Source organism: Hypanus sabinus, chromosome 8 (genome assembly GCF_030144855.1).
Source record: "Hypanus sabinus isolate sHypSab1 chromosome 8, sHypSab1.hap1, whole genome shotgun sequence".
NCBI lineage: Eukaryota > Metazoa > Chordata > Chondrichthyes > Myliobatiformes > Dasyatidae > Hypanus > Hypanus sabinus.
The window spans coordinates 134807852-134821576 of record NC_082713.1 but is presented as its reverse complement, the minus strand read 5'-3'; the positions used below and the strand labels follow the sequence as shown (position 1 = coordinate 134821576).

The window sequence follows — 13725 nt, the reverse complement described above, 5'->3', positions numbered from 1 at the left end:
TGGGGAAAATCAGTCACTGATGAAAGCACAAGTTGCATCCATTGGGTTTCTAGTGTAGAGTAATTTCATGTGTGGCTTTCTGTTCTGGTGAATATATTTATAAGCAAGTAATGCTTTTAAGAAAATCAAGCAAATTCTGTATGTCAATACAGGGTTTCGAATTACAGAAACATTAGGCAAAGTGGGAATCACAGCTTTCAGCAGTGTGCTACCTGAGGCATACCTGCTACTAGATCCTCAAATATTTGTCACAAATGGGTTCCCTAGGGTGAGTGGCCAGCTTATTTAGCCCTCCATATTGACCCCAGGCAGGTGTGCATGTGAGCAAAGTGCATGAACAGCCATTCTGGCCAGAAGGCAGATTTGAGATGTGCTCAGAAAGTCCTGGCTTTCTATGTGACACTGGACACCAACTATCAAGAAGTTCATTGGAGCTGTAAACTTTTTTACTAACTTTCAACAAACTGTGGTCACTTCATGATTCAGAACAATTAAAAGCTGACATATGAGCATAAATTAATATTTCAGTTCAGAGGTTGATTTATTATCAAAGAAAACTCTCTGAGTAGCCCTGAAACCAAGAAAGAAAAGAAAGGCAGTATGAGCATCAACCCCCAAAATGTCCCCTCCCCACACAAAACAAAGCAGAACAGGCACATATCCCTCCTCCCGCTCAGAAAACCAAACAAAATGAAACAGAATGCTTAATGGCCATTTTAGTATTTTGTGTGTGTGGCTTGTTCTGTATCTCTCTACAATTGTGATGTCTCAGGAGGGACAAACTGTGATCTACAGGGAGAAAATGGAAACTAATGGAAGGCTTTTATTCCACCCCAGTGCCTTTCTTTCCAAATATTTTTGAGTAAAAAATTCATTTGCTTCATTTATGTGCCATTAAAACAATAATGTCTCTTCTAAATATCTCCTAAAAAGATGGTGATAATTTACAGTGCCACGTGGTTGGGCTTATTTAATGAAATGCCATTCTGCATTGGAAACAGCTGGTCTTACTGAGAAGCTCTGCCCACTGCCAATGGTTAGCTACTCAGCGGAGACTCAATTAGCAAACCTTATGAGTATCCATGCACAAGATCACCAGTATGCTTATGGTTGCTGTTTATTTGCTAGTGATCCCTAAGGCAGGGAATGTGTGCCCAGGTTTGGTGAGAGGTCCCCGAAGAGGTAGGTAGAGCACAGCGTCTATTTGAGGGCTATTTTCATTTCAAGGGGTCAGGACCATCTGCAGATGACACTGCTTATTATATATCTGTCTTGTTTCAACTTTATTCACATCTGATTAAAAACATCCCGGAACGCTCATAAATTTAAGACCATGCCGCATGATACAGGATGAATGAATGCTGAGGTATTTCAATAGAAATGTAATATTTTACTGCTGTATGCAGACTCACTATGTCATTGAAGACTACAACCAACCTTGTTATAGAAACATAAAATACAGTGGAGTATATATACAGGAAACCTAAGTGTGAGAAGGACTCTGCAGCTTGCCAGATATCTTGCTGAATGCAAGCCATGTGGTGCTATTGAGCTCCTTGAACCAGAGTAGGCAGTTTCAGTTCTAAGTTTGTCTTGTGTGAGGAAGTTTTAGCTGTGGTACCGATTAGATGCCATGAAGTGCTTTTGTGCAGAGCGTATTAGTGTACTTTTGAATAGCCATAGCTGTGCTCATTTGTCAAGGGTGTTTATGAAGAAAGGCTATTTTGGTGAAGTATCAGGAAGTTACTGGTGACATCTGAAAAGTGCTTCAGCGATGGTTACCAGTTACGGGGAAAACTGGAAATGGAAGAAGGTTGGAAATGTACTCGCTATCTTCGTGTAGTAAAAAAGATCTGATAAACATTTTTATTCCCCTAAGAGCTTGTAGATAATCCAAGTAAGAGCTATGTATTCAGAATAATAATTTACTCACAAAGTTAACTGCATTTTGAGAGTATGTTACATAAAAACATAAGAGATAGGAGCAGGAGTAGGCCAATCAGCCCCTCAAGCCTGCTCCGCCATTCAACAAGTTCATGGCTGATCCAATCTTTACTCTAGTTTTCACTGAATCCCACAAGGCAACAGTGCCAACCAACAGGGCACCATGCCGCCCATTTTATTTTATTATTCATCCTGCCCAAACCCATGTGATCACCCAGGGTAAAAAAAGACGATTTGCCAATTGAGGAGAAAAAATCTGGAAAATTTCTCTCCGACCCATCCAGGCTATCAAAAACTGGTCCAGGAGATCACATGGCTGATCTAAACCTAGCCTCATGTCCACTTACCTGCTCGCTCACCGTATCCCCTAATGCCATTTTTATCCAGGAAAATGTCTATCTCCGTTTTGAAATTATTGAGTGTAGTAGCTTCCACAGCTCTCTGGGGCAGTAAATTCCACAGTCCCACTACCCTCTGAGTGAAGAAATTTCTCCTCATCTCAGTCCTGGAACGGCATCCCCTTATTTTAAGATTATGCCCACTAGTCCTAGTTTCACCCATCATTGGGAACATTCTCCCTGCATCCACCCGATCAAACCCCTTCACAATCTTATATGTTTCAATAAGATCGCCTCTCATTCTTTGGAACTCCAATGAGTGGAGTCCCAATCTACTCAACCTCTCATCATACATCAACCCACCCATCCCCGGAATTAACCTAGTGAACCTTATTCAAAGGCTAGAGAGATTCCTGATTTAGTTGTACTGTGATTAACAAAAGTTCCAAATTCCTCTTTTGCTTTTTCTGTCTTTTGCTGGGTTTTCGGCACTCCCTAAGCATTGAGTGGTGGAAATTAGCCTTGTGTGGTAGTACAGAACAGTTGGTAAATGGTCAGTTAAATCTTGCATTCAATTTCACTTGCCTCAGTGGCAAGCAGGGCACATCATAAACGACCAGTGTGATATTAGCCATTATATACACCTGTTCAAAATTGTTTTTTTAAACCCATAATATTTTTTTAAATATTAGATTTGTGTCTGAATTCAATGAACAAATTTAAAAGACATCCCTACTACCAATTTTCTCAATACTCTGGCAGCCCAAATTTTGCAAGTTTCATAGACAAAAAAAAACACCAGTTTCAGCTCATTTGGAAGTGTTCTTGCTCCAGGACTTGGAAGCTCTAGGGACACATATTTCTGGAAGTGACTCCATAATCTGGAATAATTGACTTTGCATTGTCAATGTGCTGGTCTTTGACAGAGATGGTGCACTGTAATACTGCTTTCTCCCAATTTACTTGGGTAGGTGGCAGATTTTCTGTGGCACCATTTGAAAAACACTGTGAAGTCGCCCCATTATCCTGGACAGCATTCCTCCATCACCAAACATTGTCAAACAAGTTTAAACACCTTCTCCACCCGCACCCCTGGATTCATTTGGAATTTATGGATTATAGGATGACAAAAGCAATCTACTCTGGAGTGATGGGTGAAGGAGAAACAGCAAATGTATGAATGTACACCAACAACTGAATCACAGGGGAAAAATTCAGTTTGTGTGGTTTTAAGTTAGCCTTTAAATCTTTTTTAAAAACATTTTTCTTTGGGGATTTAATTTGAAACATTAATTTAAAACACACACTAGTTCATGTGCCATAGGAAACTAGCTTTCTTCGCTTGCCAGGGTCCAGTACCAGCACTGGAGGGTTGACAAAGCTCCAGATTTCACCAGGTGATCACCCTGAGCCCATGGTTGAGGAAAACTAAATATGCGATAGATAGTCTGGCAGGATGAAGCAGGGGTGCAAAAATCACCTTGGAGCATATGACTTTAAAACTGTTTTTCTACATTGCATACCCATAAGGGTAATGGTGGGTTCAGGTGAATGCAAAAGCAAGTGAGTTAGTGGAAGGGATTAGTGCAAGATGAAGTATTTTACACCTTTCTGTACTAATATTATGAGGAAAGGTTTAAACTAACATGAAGAGAAGAATAGCCCTTAACTCGGCAGTGGAGTTATCGGGGCACTGTCGTGACGGTGTTTCCGTAGCAAGCTATTCTTGTGTTTACCAGGCCAAGTTGCAATCAGAAAGAGTGTAGGATCCTTATACATGACTTGGTAAATCTGAAATCAAATGGGGAAGAAATGTGTTTATTTTATTCATTGAGATTCGACACGGAATTGGCCCTTGCAGCTCTTCAAGCCATGCTGCTTTGCAATCCCCCAATTTTATGCTCACCTAATCACAGGACAATTTACTATCAACAATTCGCCTACCAACCAGTACATCTTTGGACGGTGGGAAGAAACCAGAGCACTCGGAGGAAACCCACGTGCTCATGGGGAGAATGTACAAACTCCTTACAGGCAGGAATTGAAACAGGTTGCCTGTACTGTAAAGCGTTGTGCTAATCACTACGCTACTGTGCCACCCCAAATGTAAGATGGGTTTGGAGTTTTTTTATTTAAACACAGAATCAAGCATACAATGTTTGTTTGCAAGTGGAAGTAAAATTAAGAGAGCACTAGAGGTAGCTACATAGTTGGCCTAAACGAGAGAGGGATGGACACTTGATGTTTTTGACTGCAATGTATAGGGAAGGAGTTAAAGGAGGTTGATTTAAGTATTGACTACAGGTACTGCTACAGCGTTTGAAAAGATGATGTTCCCATAAGCTTCAGGTTGGTAGAGTTATCAGATAACTGGCTTTGTAGAACAGATTGCCAGATAGTAGGAAAGTAAATTGCAGTCAGATGCAAGAACAGAGAGTGTTAGGGAGACTTTAATAATGCTAAATTAGGTTGGGAAAATATCTGTGTAAAGGTCAAAGTTTGGTGGGTGGGTGGAATTCCAAATAAAAAGAAGTTACTTATTCAGCACTTCCCAGTCCAGCGAGGAAGAAAGACATTTTAGTTCTATTCTGGAAAATGAGAGAATGACCTGGAACTTGGATTGTGAAGCTTTGTTTATTTCACTGCTGTTTGTTTATTTATTTATTGGGGTGCAGCATGGAATAGTCCCTTCCTGCCCTTTGAACCATGCTGCCCAGCAGTCCCCCAATTTAATCCTAGCCTTATAATGGGACAGGTTACAATGACCAATTAACTTACCAACCAGTACAACTTTGGACTGTGGGAGGAAACCCACATGGTCATGGGGATAACATACAAACTCCTTACCAGTAATATGCTTGAAATATACTTGCTGTTAATTAGAAAATTAACAGTAACTATTTCAATGTTGATTGACATCCAGAAATCAACAGCACTTACAAGAACCTTAACAAGGTGTTTGATTATAGAGAGAAGGCAGGAGAATGGGATTGAGAGGGATAAATGATCAGATGTGATGGAATAGCAGAGCAGACTCGATGGGCCATTTGGCTTAATTCTGCAATGACTTAGAAGCAAAGTACTTCACTGAGCTCAGTTAAATCAATGGATGATAATGACGTAATACCTTGGTTAATTGCTGCTCTTTCTCTGTTTGATCTAACCTGGGGCACTTCCGTGGGTGGGTTCCCTGGTAAGAGAACTGGATATTTGCCACAACTTCTCATTCCAATTCTTGTTCCTATGAGGAGTCTGGCATTGATGCACATTCAAGGAAAAGGCTGGGAATCATGTATGGAAAATCAGTGTCAGTATGCGCATATGCGAGAATTCTGAATGGGTGGCTTTGTCTAATAAAACAAAGTATTTGTGTTGATGTGAATTTGTTCTTGTAAAAGTGATCCAGACATTTAATTGGAATGCTAGAGAAACCTATTTACTTTGTATGGTTTATTTCTCAGTGGGAAATAACAATCAACAATTTTGTGAAAATGATGAATACCTCTTCTAGCAGACAATGTATTTGGTATTGGGGACAATGGGCCTGTTATTATTCTGTATTGTTGATGTCTGTATCTAGCACATCTAAACAACGAAGGACTGCAGAGTAACAGTACAAGCTGAAAGGGTGAAGAAATTAACCTGCTTTCAGTTTGACTGCTGTCCTATGTATCAGAGTCCAGTGTCATCGAGAACACAGTAACAAGTGAAGGGACAGACTCTACATCCAACACAGTAATTTTGTATGATGGTGCTCCACTGTACTATACCATCGCTTGTTTACTAGCAAGTTTTAAATTTGCTGGATTGTTCCTGTTCGTGGTGCAATCCAAAATAAGTAGCTCATAAATTAAACAAAACATTTTAAGTCTTTGCACTGACTAATGTGTGGAAATGCACTAAGAGATATTCCAGCTAATTCTCCAGGTATTCTTCCATCTATTGCACTAATGCACTTGTTGCTGAAGTTGGAAAATGAAGGTTAGTTTTAAATCAGCAAAAAATGGAAAATGTGTTTGCAATCCTTCCGGAATTCTATTTCACTACTTGTTAGAAAAAGAATTTAAAATGTATATCTACATTGACTTTATGCTTTTCATTTAATGTTTAATTGTTTTATTCCAATGAATAGGTTTGTGATACATTATTTTGGAGTGAAAGAGAAGTCAAAGAGCAGCCATTGCTCATTTTTTCCACTCAAGTTACAAATGATACTTGTTTGACGTTGTCTTCACAACCAAGTTAATGAATGGAAATGTGCAACTGAGAAGCCATTCACCTTTCTTGCTGCACACTCAAGTTCATGGTCATTAGTGCTTGTTTGTGTGTCATTGTGGAGGTAGAACAGATGTTCTTTGTGTATAGTATCTAAGTTTGGGATCGCATATAGCTTTCTGAATTTCATTGCACAGTTGTAGGCTCCTTTCTACTACAGTAAACTCACCCCAGGTTTGCTTAGGTATTAAAATAGTTTTCATGCCTGTAAAAAGAAAATAAGTTACTGCAATTGTTGTCAGCAATTTTCTCAATATTTTTATTGTGTTGGGATGCTGTTTTATTTGACCTGAGAGTGAAACAGTCCAATAGTTTTCCATGTGCTTTTTCATATTAAGGAATTTCAAGGACAAAATCCTCCTGTGGATTATTGTACTTTTTGTTTGTGAATGTAAGTAGTGACATGATGCTGTAATCTACATCTTAAATTGTGTCATTGCAGACATTACACTACAGTGGCTTATTCAGCACTCCAAGTCGAGGCGTTGCTGAGAATGGTCTTGCTTAGCAGAAGATCATAAACAGCTTGTCCATCCTACATACCTTGGAAGAAAGTTTGGAAGAGCAAAACCTAACTCAGCTGGGACTGAGTCTTTCAACCCCCCCAGTTCCTGTTATTATGGACCTCAAAGATTTCTTCTTTTGGTTCCCTCTGACTTCAGGCCATTTTCTACATTTAAAAGGAAAATTGATTTGTGCCATTCAACAGTAATGCAGAGTAATCACAAACCACCTATGTAAGCCCCAGACACGTGACTTCGTTATTTGAATGATGTCTCTGTTTATAAAAAATGCAAATTGCCTATACCCTATTTAACAGGGTGCTTATTCTAGTTGTGTATTTTTCATTTTGCATGTGATGTTTTCGTACAATGCATTATTTCTGTGAAGGATTACTGATCAAAAATGCTCAGCTCTATTTAAAATAACTTTGGATTATTTGAATACCAGTGAAGATAATACTGCTGCTATAGTAAGAATAATCATATTGTGAGAGTGGATTTTGGAGCAGACTGGTAAGTTTTTGTTGATAGGGAGAAATGGCTTCACTTCCCCATTTTGATGGAGGTATGGATTGCACTCTTAATATGGAGACTGGAAATAGCTCTAAAATGCTTTTATTCTTCTCAAGCACTGTTTGAATATTCAGCTCTGCAGGATATCATCAGTTTTTTTTTCATATTTAAATTTCATTCAACTATTTGCTTTTGTAAACATGTAAAAAGAAATCAGTTGATACTGATTTGAAGGAAATTGGAGATTGATTTAAATTCATGTAATGCAACACTCCCAGTTCCATCTTGTATTCTGCTGACGCCTTTGTGAGTGCAGCACATGATAGAGCTACTATTAATGTTTTAATAGATACAGGACACTACTCAACGAAGTATAGGATGGGTCACATCAGCTCTATCAGAAAAAGAACAAATTTGAACAGCCTTCAATCACAGTCAGTCAGCACCAGAGTGGAGTAGTATTTACTGAGCAGGATTTTTTGATACATTTTGAATGAGGAAACACTACATTATTTAAACAAGATTGTTCTTCTGTGGTAACAAATTTCTGCCACTTTCACATTTCTCTCCTTTTTTTTCATTCCCTGATAAGTTTTGAAAGCACATTTAATTAATGTAACATTGTCAAGTACATATGAGTTGCCTAGCACTTGAACTTGGTGCCTGTGCAGTTAAGCATTTCCTAACAGATGCTGATGATCAAAACAAGGAACACATCAGGTTAAGAAGCATCTTTGGAGGGAAAGGAATTGTTGACATTTTGGGTCAAAACTCTACTTCAGAACTACTACACAGGTTCACCCAGAACCATAACTTTAACTCCAGATCTCAGTTTCTGCTGTCTCTTATGTCACCAAAACTTAAGAACGTTTTTGCCAATGTAAAAATTGTTTATTGTAGTATTAGTATGACAAAAATCTGTTGACCTACAATGAAATATGTCAGTTCAATACTTCCAAAATCTTGAATTGTTTCATTCCTGTCTGTCTTACTGATTCCTTTCAAGAAAGACATTTAATTTGAGTTTACTTATGTTAGTTGAGGGAAAATTATTGGTTTGGGCTCAGAAGAATGCCCTCATTCATTAAACAGCTGTGATCTTGATTCTTGATGGAGTGCCTTGGTTAGTCTCATCCAAAATCCATGACCTGTTACAATCTAGGACTTACTTAGCATTCCACTGATATGAAACTGGGTTGTGTTTGGTTGGAGTGTCTTTTGAATTTGCAGCATACAAGCTGATGTTTGATGATTTACTGAACACAATATCTCAACTAAGTGAAAGGTACTTACCACTTTAAAAAGAACGGAGGGAAAGTTTATTGAAAATGGATAGCATTTCTAGTGCCAGAATTTCCTGTTCTGAAAGCTGAATGGTTTTCTGTTCAATAAGATTTCTTCATTCCTTTTCAATAGTAAAACAAGTAACTGCCAACACTTTTAAAACAAATTACTTTATGCTTAAATCACCATGACAATTTAAGGCACTGTTTTACATTTTATACATTTTTATTTAATGCATCCTTAGAAGTTTTAAAATGAACATTCTGATTTATTAAAGAGGATAAAATCTCAATAAATGTGCAAAATCTGAGGTGTTGAAATATAGAAATAACTGCAGTTAATGTTGAGAATGAATTTCCTTTTTTTTAAGGGTTAGAAGCTTATTTTCAGGACCCAAGCAGCAAGTTACAGTTCATATCGCTTACAGGGGTTCCCAACCTGGAGTCCACAGACCCCTCGGTTAATGGTAGCGGTCCATGGCATGAAAATAGTTGGGAACCCCTGTTATAAGGTGCAGAAGCAACGTATTTAACTTGCTTTATACAATCTGTTAATTACATTTTTCAGTTTAGTAATTAAATAATCAAATTAAATAAATTTGATGGTTTGATTGCACCATTACAATAATTCAATGAAGCCTGGAACATCTCCAATTCTTCAGTGAAAATTACCTGTTGTAATTGAAATTTAACTTTATTACTAAGTGCTGTGGCATGTAAAGTTTAAACTGAATAAGTCAGTAAAATGCTGGGTTTATTACTCATGTTCTTCTTTCATGTCTGCACGTTGCTTCTGCAGGAACACCACCTATTCAACCTCTCATACCTATATAGAACATATTTTAGATCATATTCACAATAATTAAATAAAGATGAACCTCTAAGCTCTTCTTGTTCAGTATATTTATATTGAAAAATCAGTAAATTTGCATTGTAACTACTGTGATAATATGCTTATACTCAATTTTAAATGGTGAACTTTGATGTATTTCTCTACTACCAGAATCACGCTTTCAATCTGATCTATGATATTTGTGTGACACTTTCAGTCCAATGCATTGTTACAGTCGTTCTGCAAAATACAATTTCAATTTCCAATCACTTTTTGAGTATTTTTCTGAAATAGTTTTAATGTACAATTAATTTTGCTGGTGTATGCACTATGTATTCTCTTAAATTATGCTGCAGTATGTGTCATATAATCTTGTATTAACTAAGATGTCAAAGTATTTCAAAACAAAAGCAGCATTTAATGAGAGAGAGAGAGAGAAAAATAGAATGCTAATTCAAGGAGCCTTCAGCGTAGTAGGGTGTGAGGTGGCCCATGGGGAGTACAAGCTCCAAACGTGGACCAGTTGGACCAAGTAGTCTCATTTGTTCTCTATCATTTGTCCAGCACCGGGAACTTGAACCAATTGGTAGCTCTTTCAAGAGTCCACAAGATCAGAATCAATCAAAGTGTTCCCTTCCATGGTGTATAATTCTAACCAAGAATCTAACATACTAGCAATCAGTAGGCCCTATTCTTGATCAGCTTTTATATTGGAAGGATGAACTTGTAATGCTCAATATTCCAACTAATGTTTATGTGCATCTGCCACTGCATTATGTCTGGGTATTTCACACTGTTGCTGACTGGAACAACTTGTTTTTTAAAGTTTAGTAATTTTTATTTTCTTGATAGTCGTGGTAGAAAAGTTTGTGTATATTTACAGACTAAACTTATAAATTCTATGATAACAATGAAATGTAATGCTATTAAAAAACTGAGATGAATCTTAAGTACTGTTATTTCAAGTAGAGACTGGATTATTGTGATTGATTGCTTCAGTTCTAAAAATCTGTATATTTTTTCAGGATTAATCAAATACAGAAGACAATTTTTTAGTTAATGGGAACTAACACATTCAAAATGAGGTGATGAATTTGGAACAGTGGGTTAGATGCAAATTTGTTCTGTTATTTTCAGGGCTTGCTATGTGTTGCAGAATTAGTTTTATCCAATACTGATGTTTAACATCATCCACTCACTAACCTGATTTTGTAAGGGTAGGCTGACTGCTCATTTACAGTTTGGTAATGCAGCCTTTTTATACAGATGACATCGTTCTGTTTTTTTTGTTAAGGAGACTGAGAACCCTGCAAAGAGGTCAGCAGTCATCAGCAAATTCCAATTTCTAATCAGCATGGTGAATATATATATTTTGGCCACAGGTTAAATTTATATTCTGCCTATTTTAAAATTGAAATAGTTATTATAGAATGTTATATGAACCAAATAGCTTGCATGTTGAATATTTACAATCTAGGATTTAGAAGCCAACCAAAATTTTCAGATTCCTAAAAATAAGAAATAGGAGCAGGAGAACATGATATGATTCTCTAAACCTGCTCCTCCATTCAAGGATACATATCTGATTTGATCTCAGCTCCACTCTCTCATCTGTGACTCCACTATAAATCAGAAATCAAAGTGGACCTTGAATATAATTGAGTGAATCAGACTCCATAGATCTCTCAGGTAAAGAATTCCAAAGATTTGCAAACTCTTGACAGAATAAATTTGTCCTATTCTTTGTGTGAAGTGGATAGCTCCTTATTCTGATGTTTAATCTCTCTTTCCCCCTGCTCCCACAATTTCAGATTTCCCCTTGAAGGAGTACATCATGCCAAATCCCATCAGAGTATTATATACATCAGTGATAATATCTCTTTTTACACCATAGGGTATAGACTCTAGCTATTCAGATTTCACTCAGAAACCAATGCCCTCATCTCAGAAATTAACCAAGTGAACCATTGCAAGTGTGTCTCTCCGATAATAAGGTGACCTGAGGTAAGCGGTGTCAATTACTAGTAAACAGTACAGCTACATTCAAGACATTTATAAACTGGCCTTAATTATACAGAGGTTAGCATTGTACTTCCTTTTGCAGCTTGTATCTGTATGCTTAAATTGTTTTTCATGAATAAAGACACCCAGATATCTCCCTATTGCAGTTTTGAGTAGGACTATTTAAAGAACACATTTTCCCATTCTCCCAACAAAATGGATATTCCTTCTGCAAATTTTGCCCATTCTCTGGCTTATTTACATATTTCTGACTGTCACATTTCACCACTTCACATCATCATAAAGCCTGACTACACTCTGTTCCTTCAGCCAAGTCATTAAAGTTGATTACAAGACTTTCTTCTTAAGTAAACCTTTAGACTGAAGAATGATTAGCCATCATTCCAATGTTGTTTTAACACAAGATTACTGTAACATCAGCTAACACATGTTCTCAACAGTAAAGTCTCAGTTTGTGACAAGGAAGCCCAAGATAATTGTAGAAAAGGCTGTATATGTACCATCAAAGGATGTATCTATGTACTTTTGCCAGTCTAAGTAGTTATGATCTATCATTGATCCTTACAATATCCCAACGGTTGAAGCTCATCAACCCAAAAATAACAAGCCAATACTCTCTTATCCTAGTATCTCAGCAGGCTCCATCATTACTGAACAGCAACCCATCCTACCTCACCCCCCCCCCCCCCCCCCCGCCCCCACAAACTTTGAGTTTTTGCCTTCTCCAGTCCTTTTGGTGTGGCACTTACCATGAACTTTGCAGAAGGCATTTGATATCTACTGAATTTGACTTGAAAGAAAACCATCCCTGATGCCTGTGAATTGTAGATTTATCAGCCTTGCATATTTCCTTGTATTAAAAAAAAAACTGGATATAATCAGAGGCATGAAGAGGGGAAATCTGAGGTCTGGGGCTTCCGTTGGTCAAAGTTGACCATGGATAGTGTCTTAGCTGTCTGGATATGCAAGCTGTTGCTCATGTAGCAAGTTTCCCTCTCCAGACATCTGATGAACTCAAAAGCAATGGCAAAGACAGACAAAGTATGATACCAGCAGCATCACGGGAGTTCCCAGTAGGACTGCCTTAAGGACTCCAGCTCTGGATATTTCTCTTTGGGTTTACTCCCGAAGGCTTCCCCATGAGTGTTTCTCACCGGAAGGCAGCAGAGGTTTGCGATCAGCGTTTTCTTTCTCCTAAATCACAGCTCACAATCCCCATCTGCTGAAGCAACTGGTTTTAAGGTACCAGTAACCTGCCTTTGCCCCTTCTCCTGTCAGTAGAAACACTTCTACTGGACTTAGTAGCTCAGCCACATGTGAAGGCCAGAAGCTGGACTTGGTTGTGAGAGGCTGTTTGAGGCACAAGCCATTGGGAGCATTTAACAGGTAGAGGGAGCTTGTCCCCACTATCACCCTGGTTATAACAACCTTAAGGAACCAAAAGAGGAAAAAGGGCATTCTATTGGGCAGAGTGAAATCATGCTGGAATATGTAATGCACGGATCTCTAATTAATCCATTGGAATTCCCAAACTGACTGAATATGGAGGTCCTGGATTCTCTGCAATGATGAGTATGGCTGAAACTGTAGATTACTGACTACATTAGATTACATTACTTCAGCTATGAATAACAATGTTTTAATAAGAAATAAATATATGGATTAATTCCTGTTTATGCTTCCTGACACAAAATGTACAGATTTAAACTGTGGCCTTAGCTTAGCATGTTTACAGTCTCTTATGTAAGTATTTGTTTATTCTCTGTACTGAAGCCAAAATTGTAGAGATTTTTTAACTTAAGTATTGTAATAACACAGTGACACATGGTTGTTATCAAACAATATTGCAAAAAAAAAATATATGTATCCTTAAAATAAATCCACAAAAGTACAGTATTGAAGTATAGTTCATGTGGTTAACATCTGTTAGAGAAACAATGTTGATGTCTACAGACCAATACAAAAACAGTGATTTGAGGAAGTTATCAGCCAAGGTGGAGATTTCACTATCTACA

At 37.7% G+C, this 13725-nt stretch overlaps 1 protein-coding gene across 1 annotated transcript in view; it reads left to right on the top strand.

Moving 5' to 3' along the window:
* The window catches only part of LOC132398446 (ADP-ribosylation factor-like protein 8B-A), a 122789-nt gene extending 109386 nt beyond the window's left edge, over nt 1-13403 (top strand). Inside the window, exon 7 of the mRNA XM_059977897.1 lies at nt 7000-13403. Within this exon, the coding sequence (XP_059833880.1) occupies nt 7000-7049 (50 nt within the window). The 3' untranslated portion in view covers nt 7050-13403. The remainder of the gene's footprint in view (nt 1-6999) is intronic.
* Nucleotides 13404-13725: the final 322 nt, after the last annotated feature.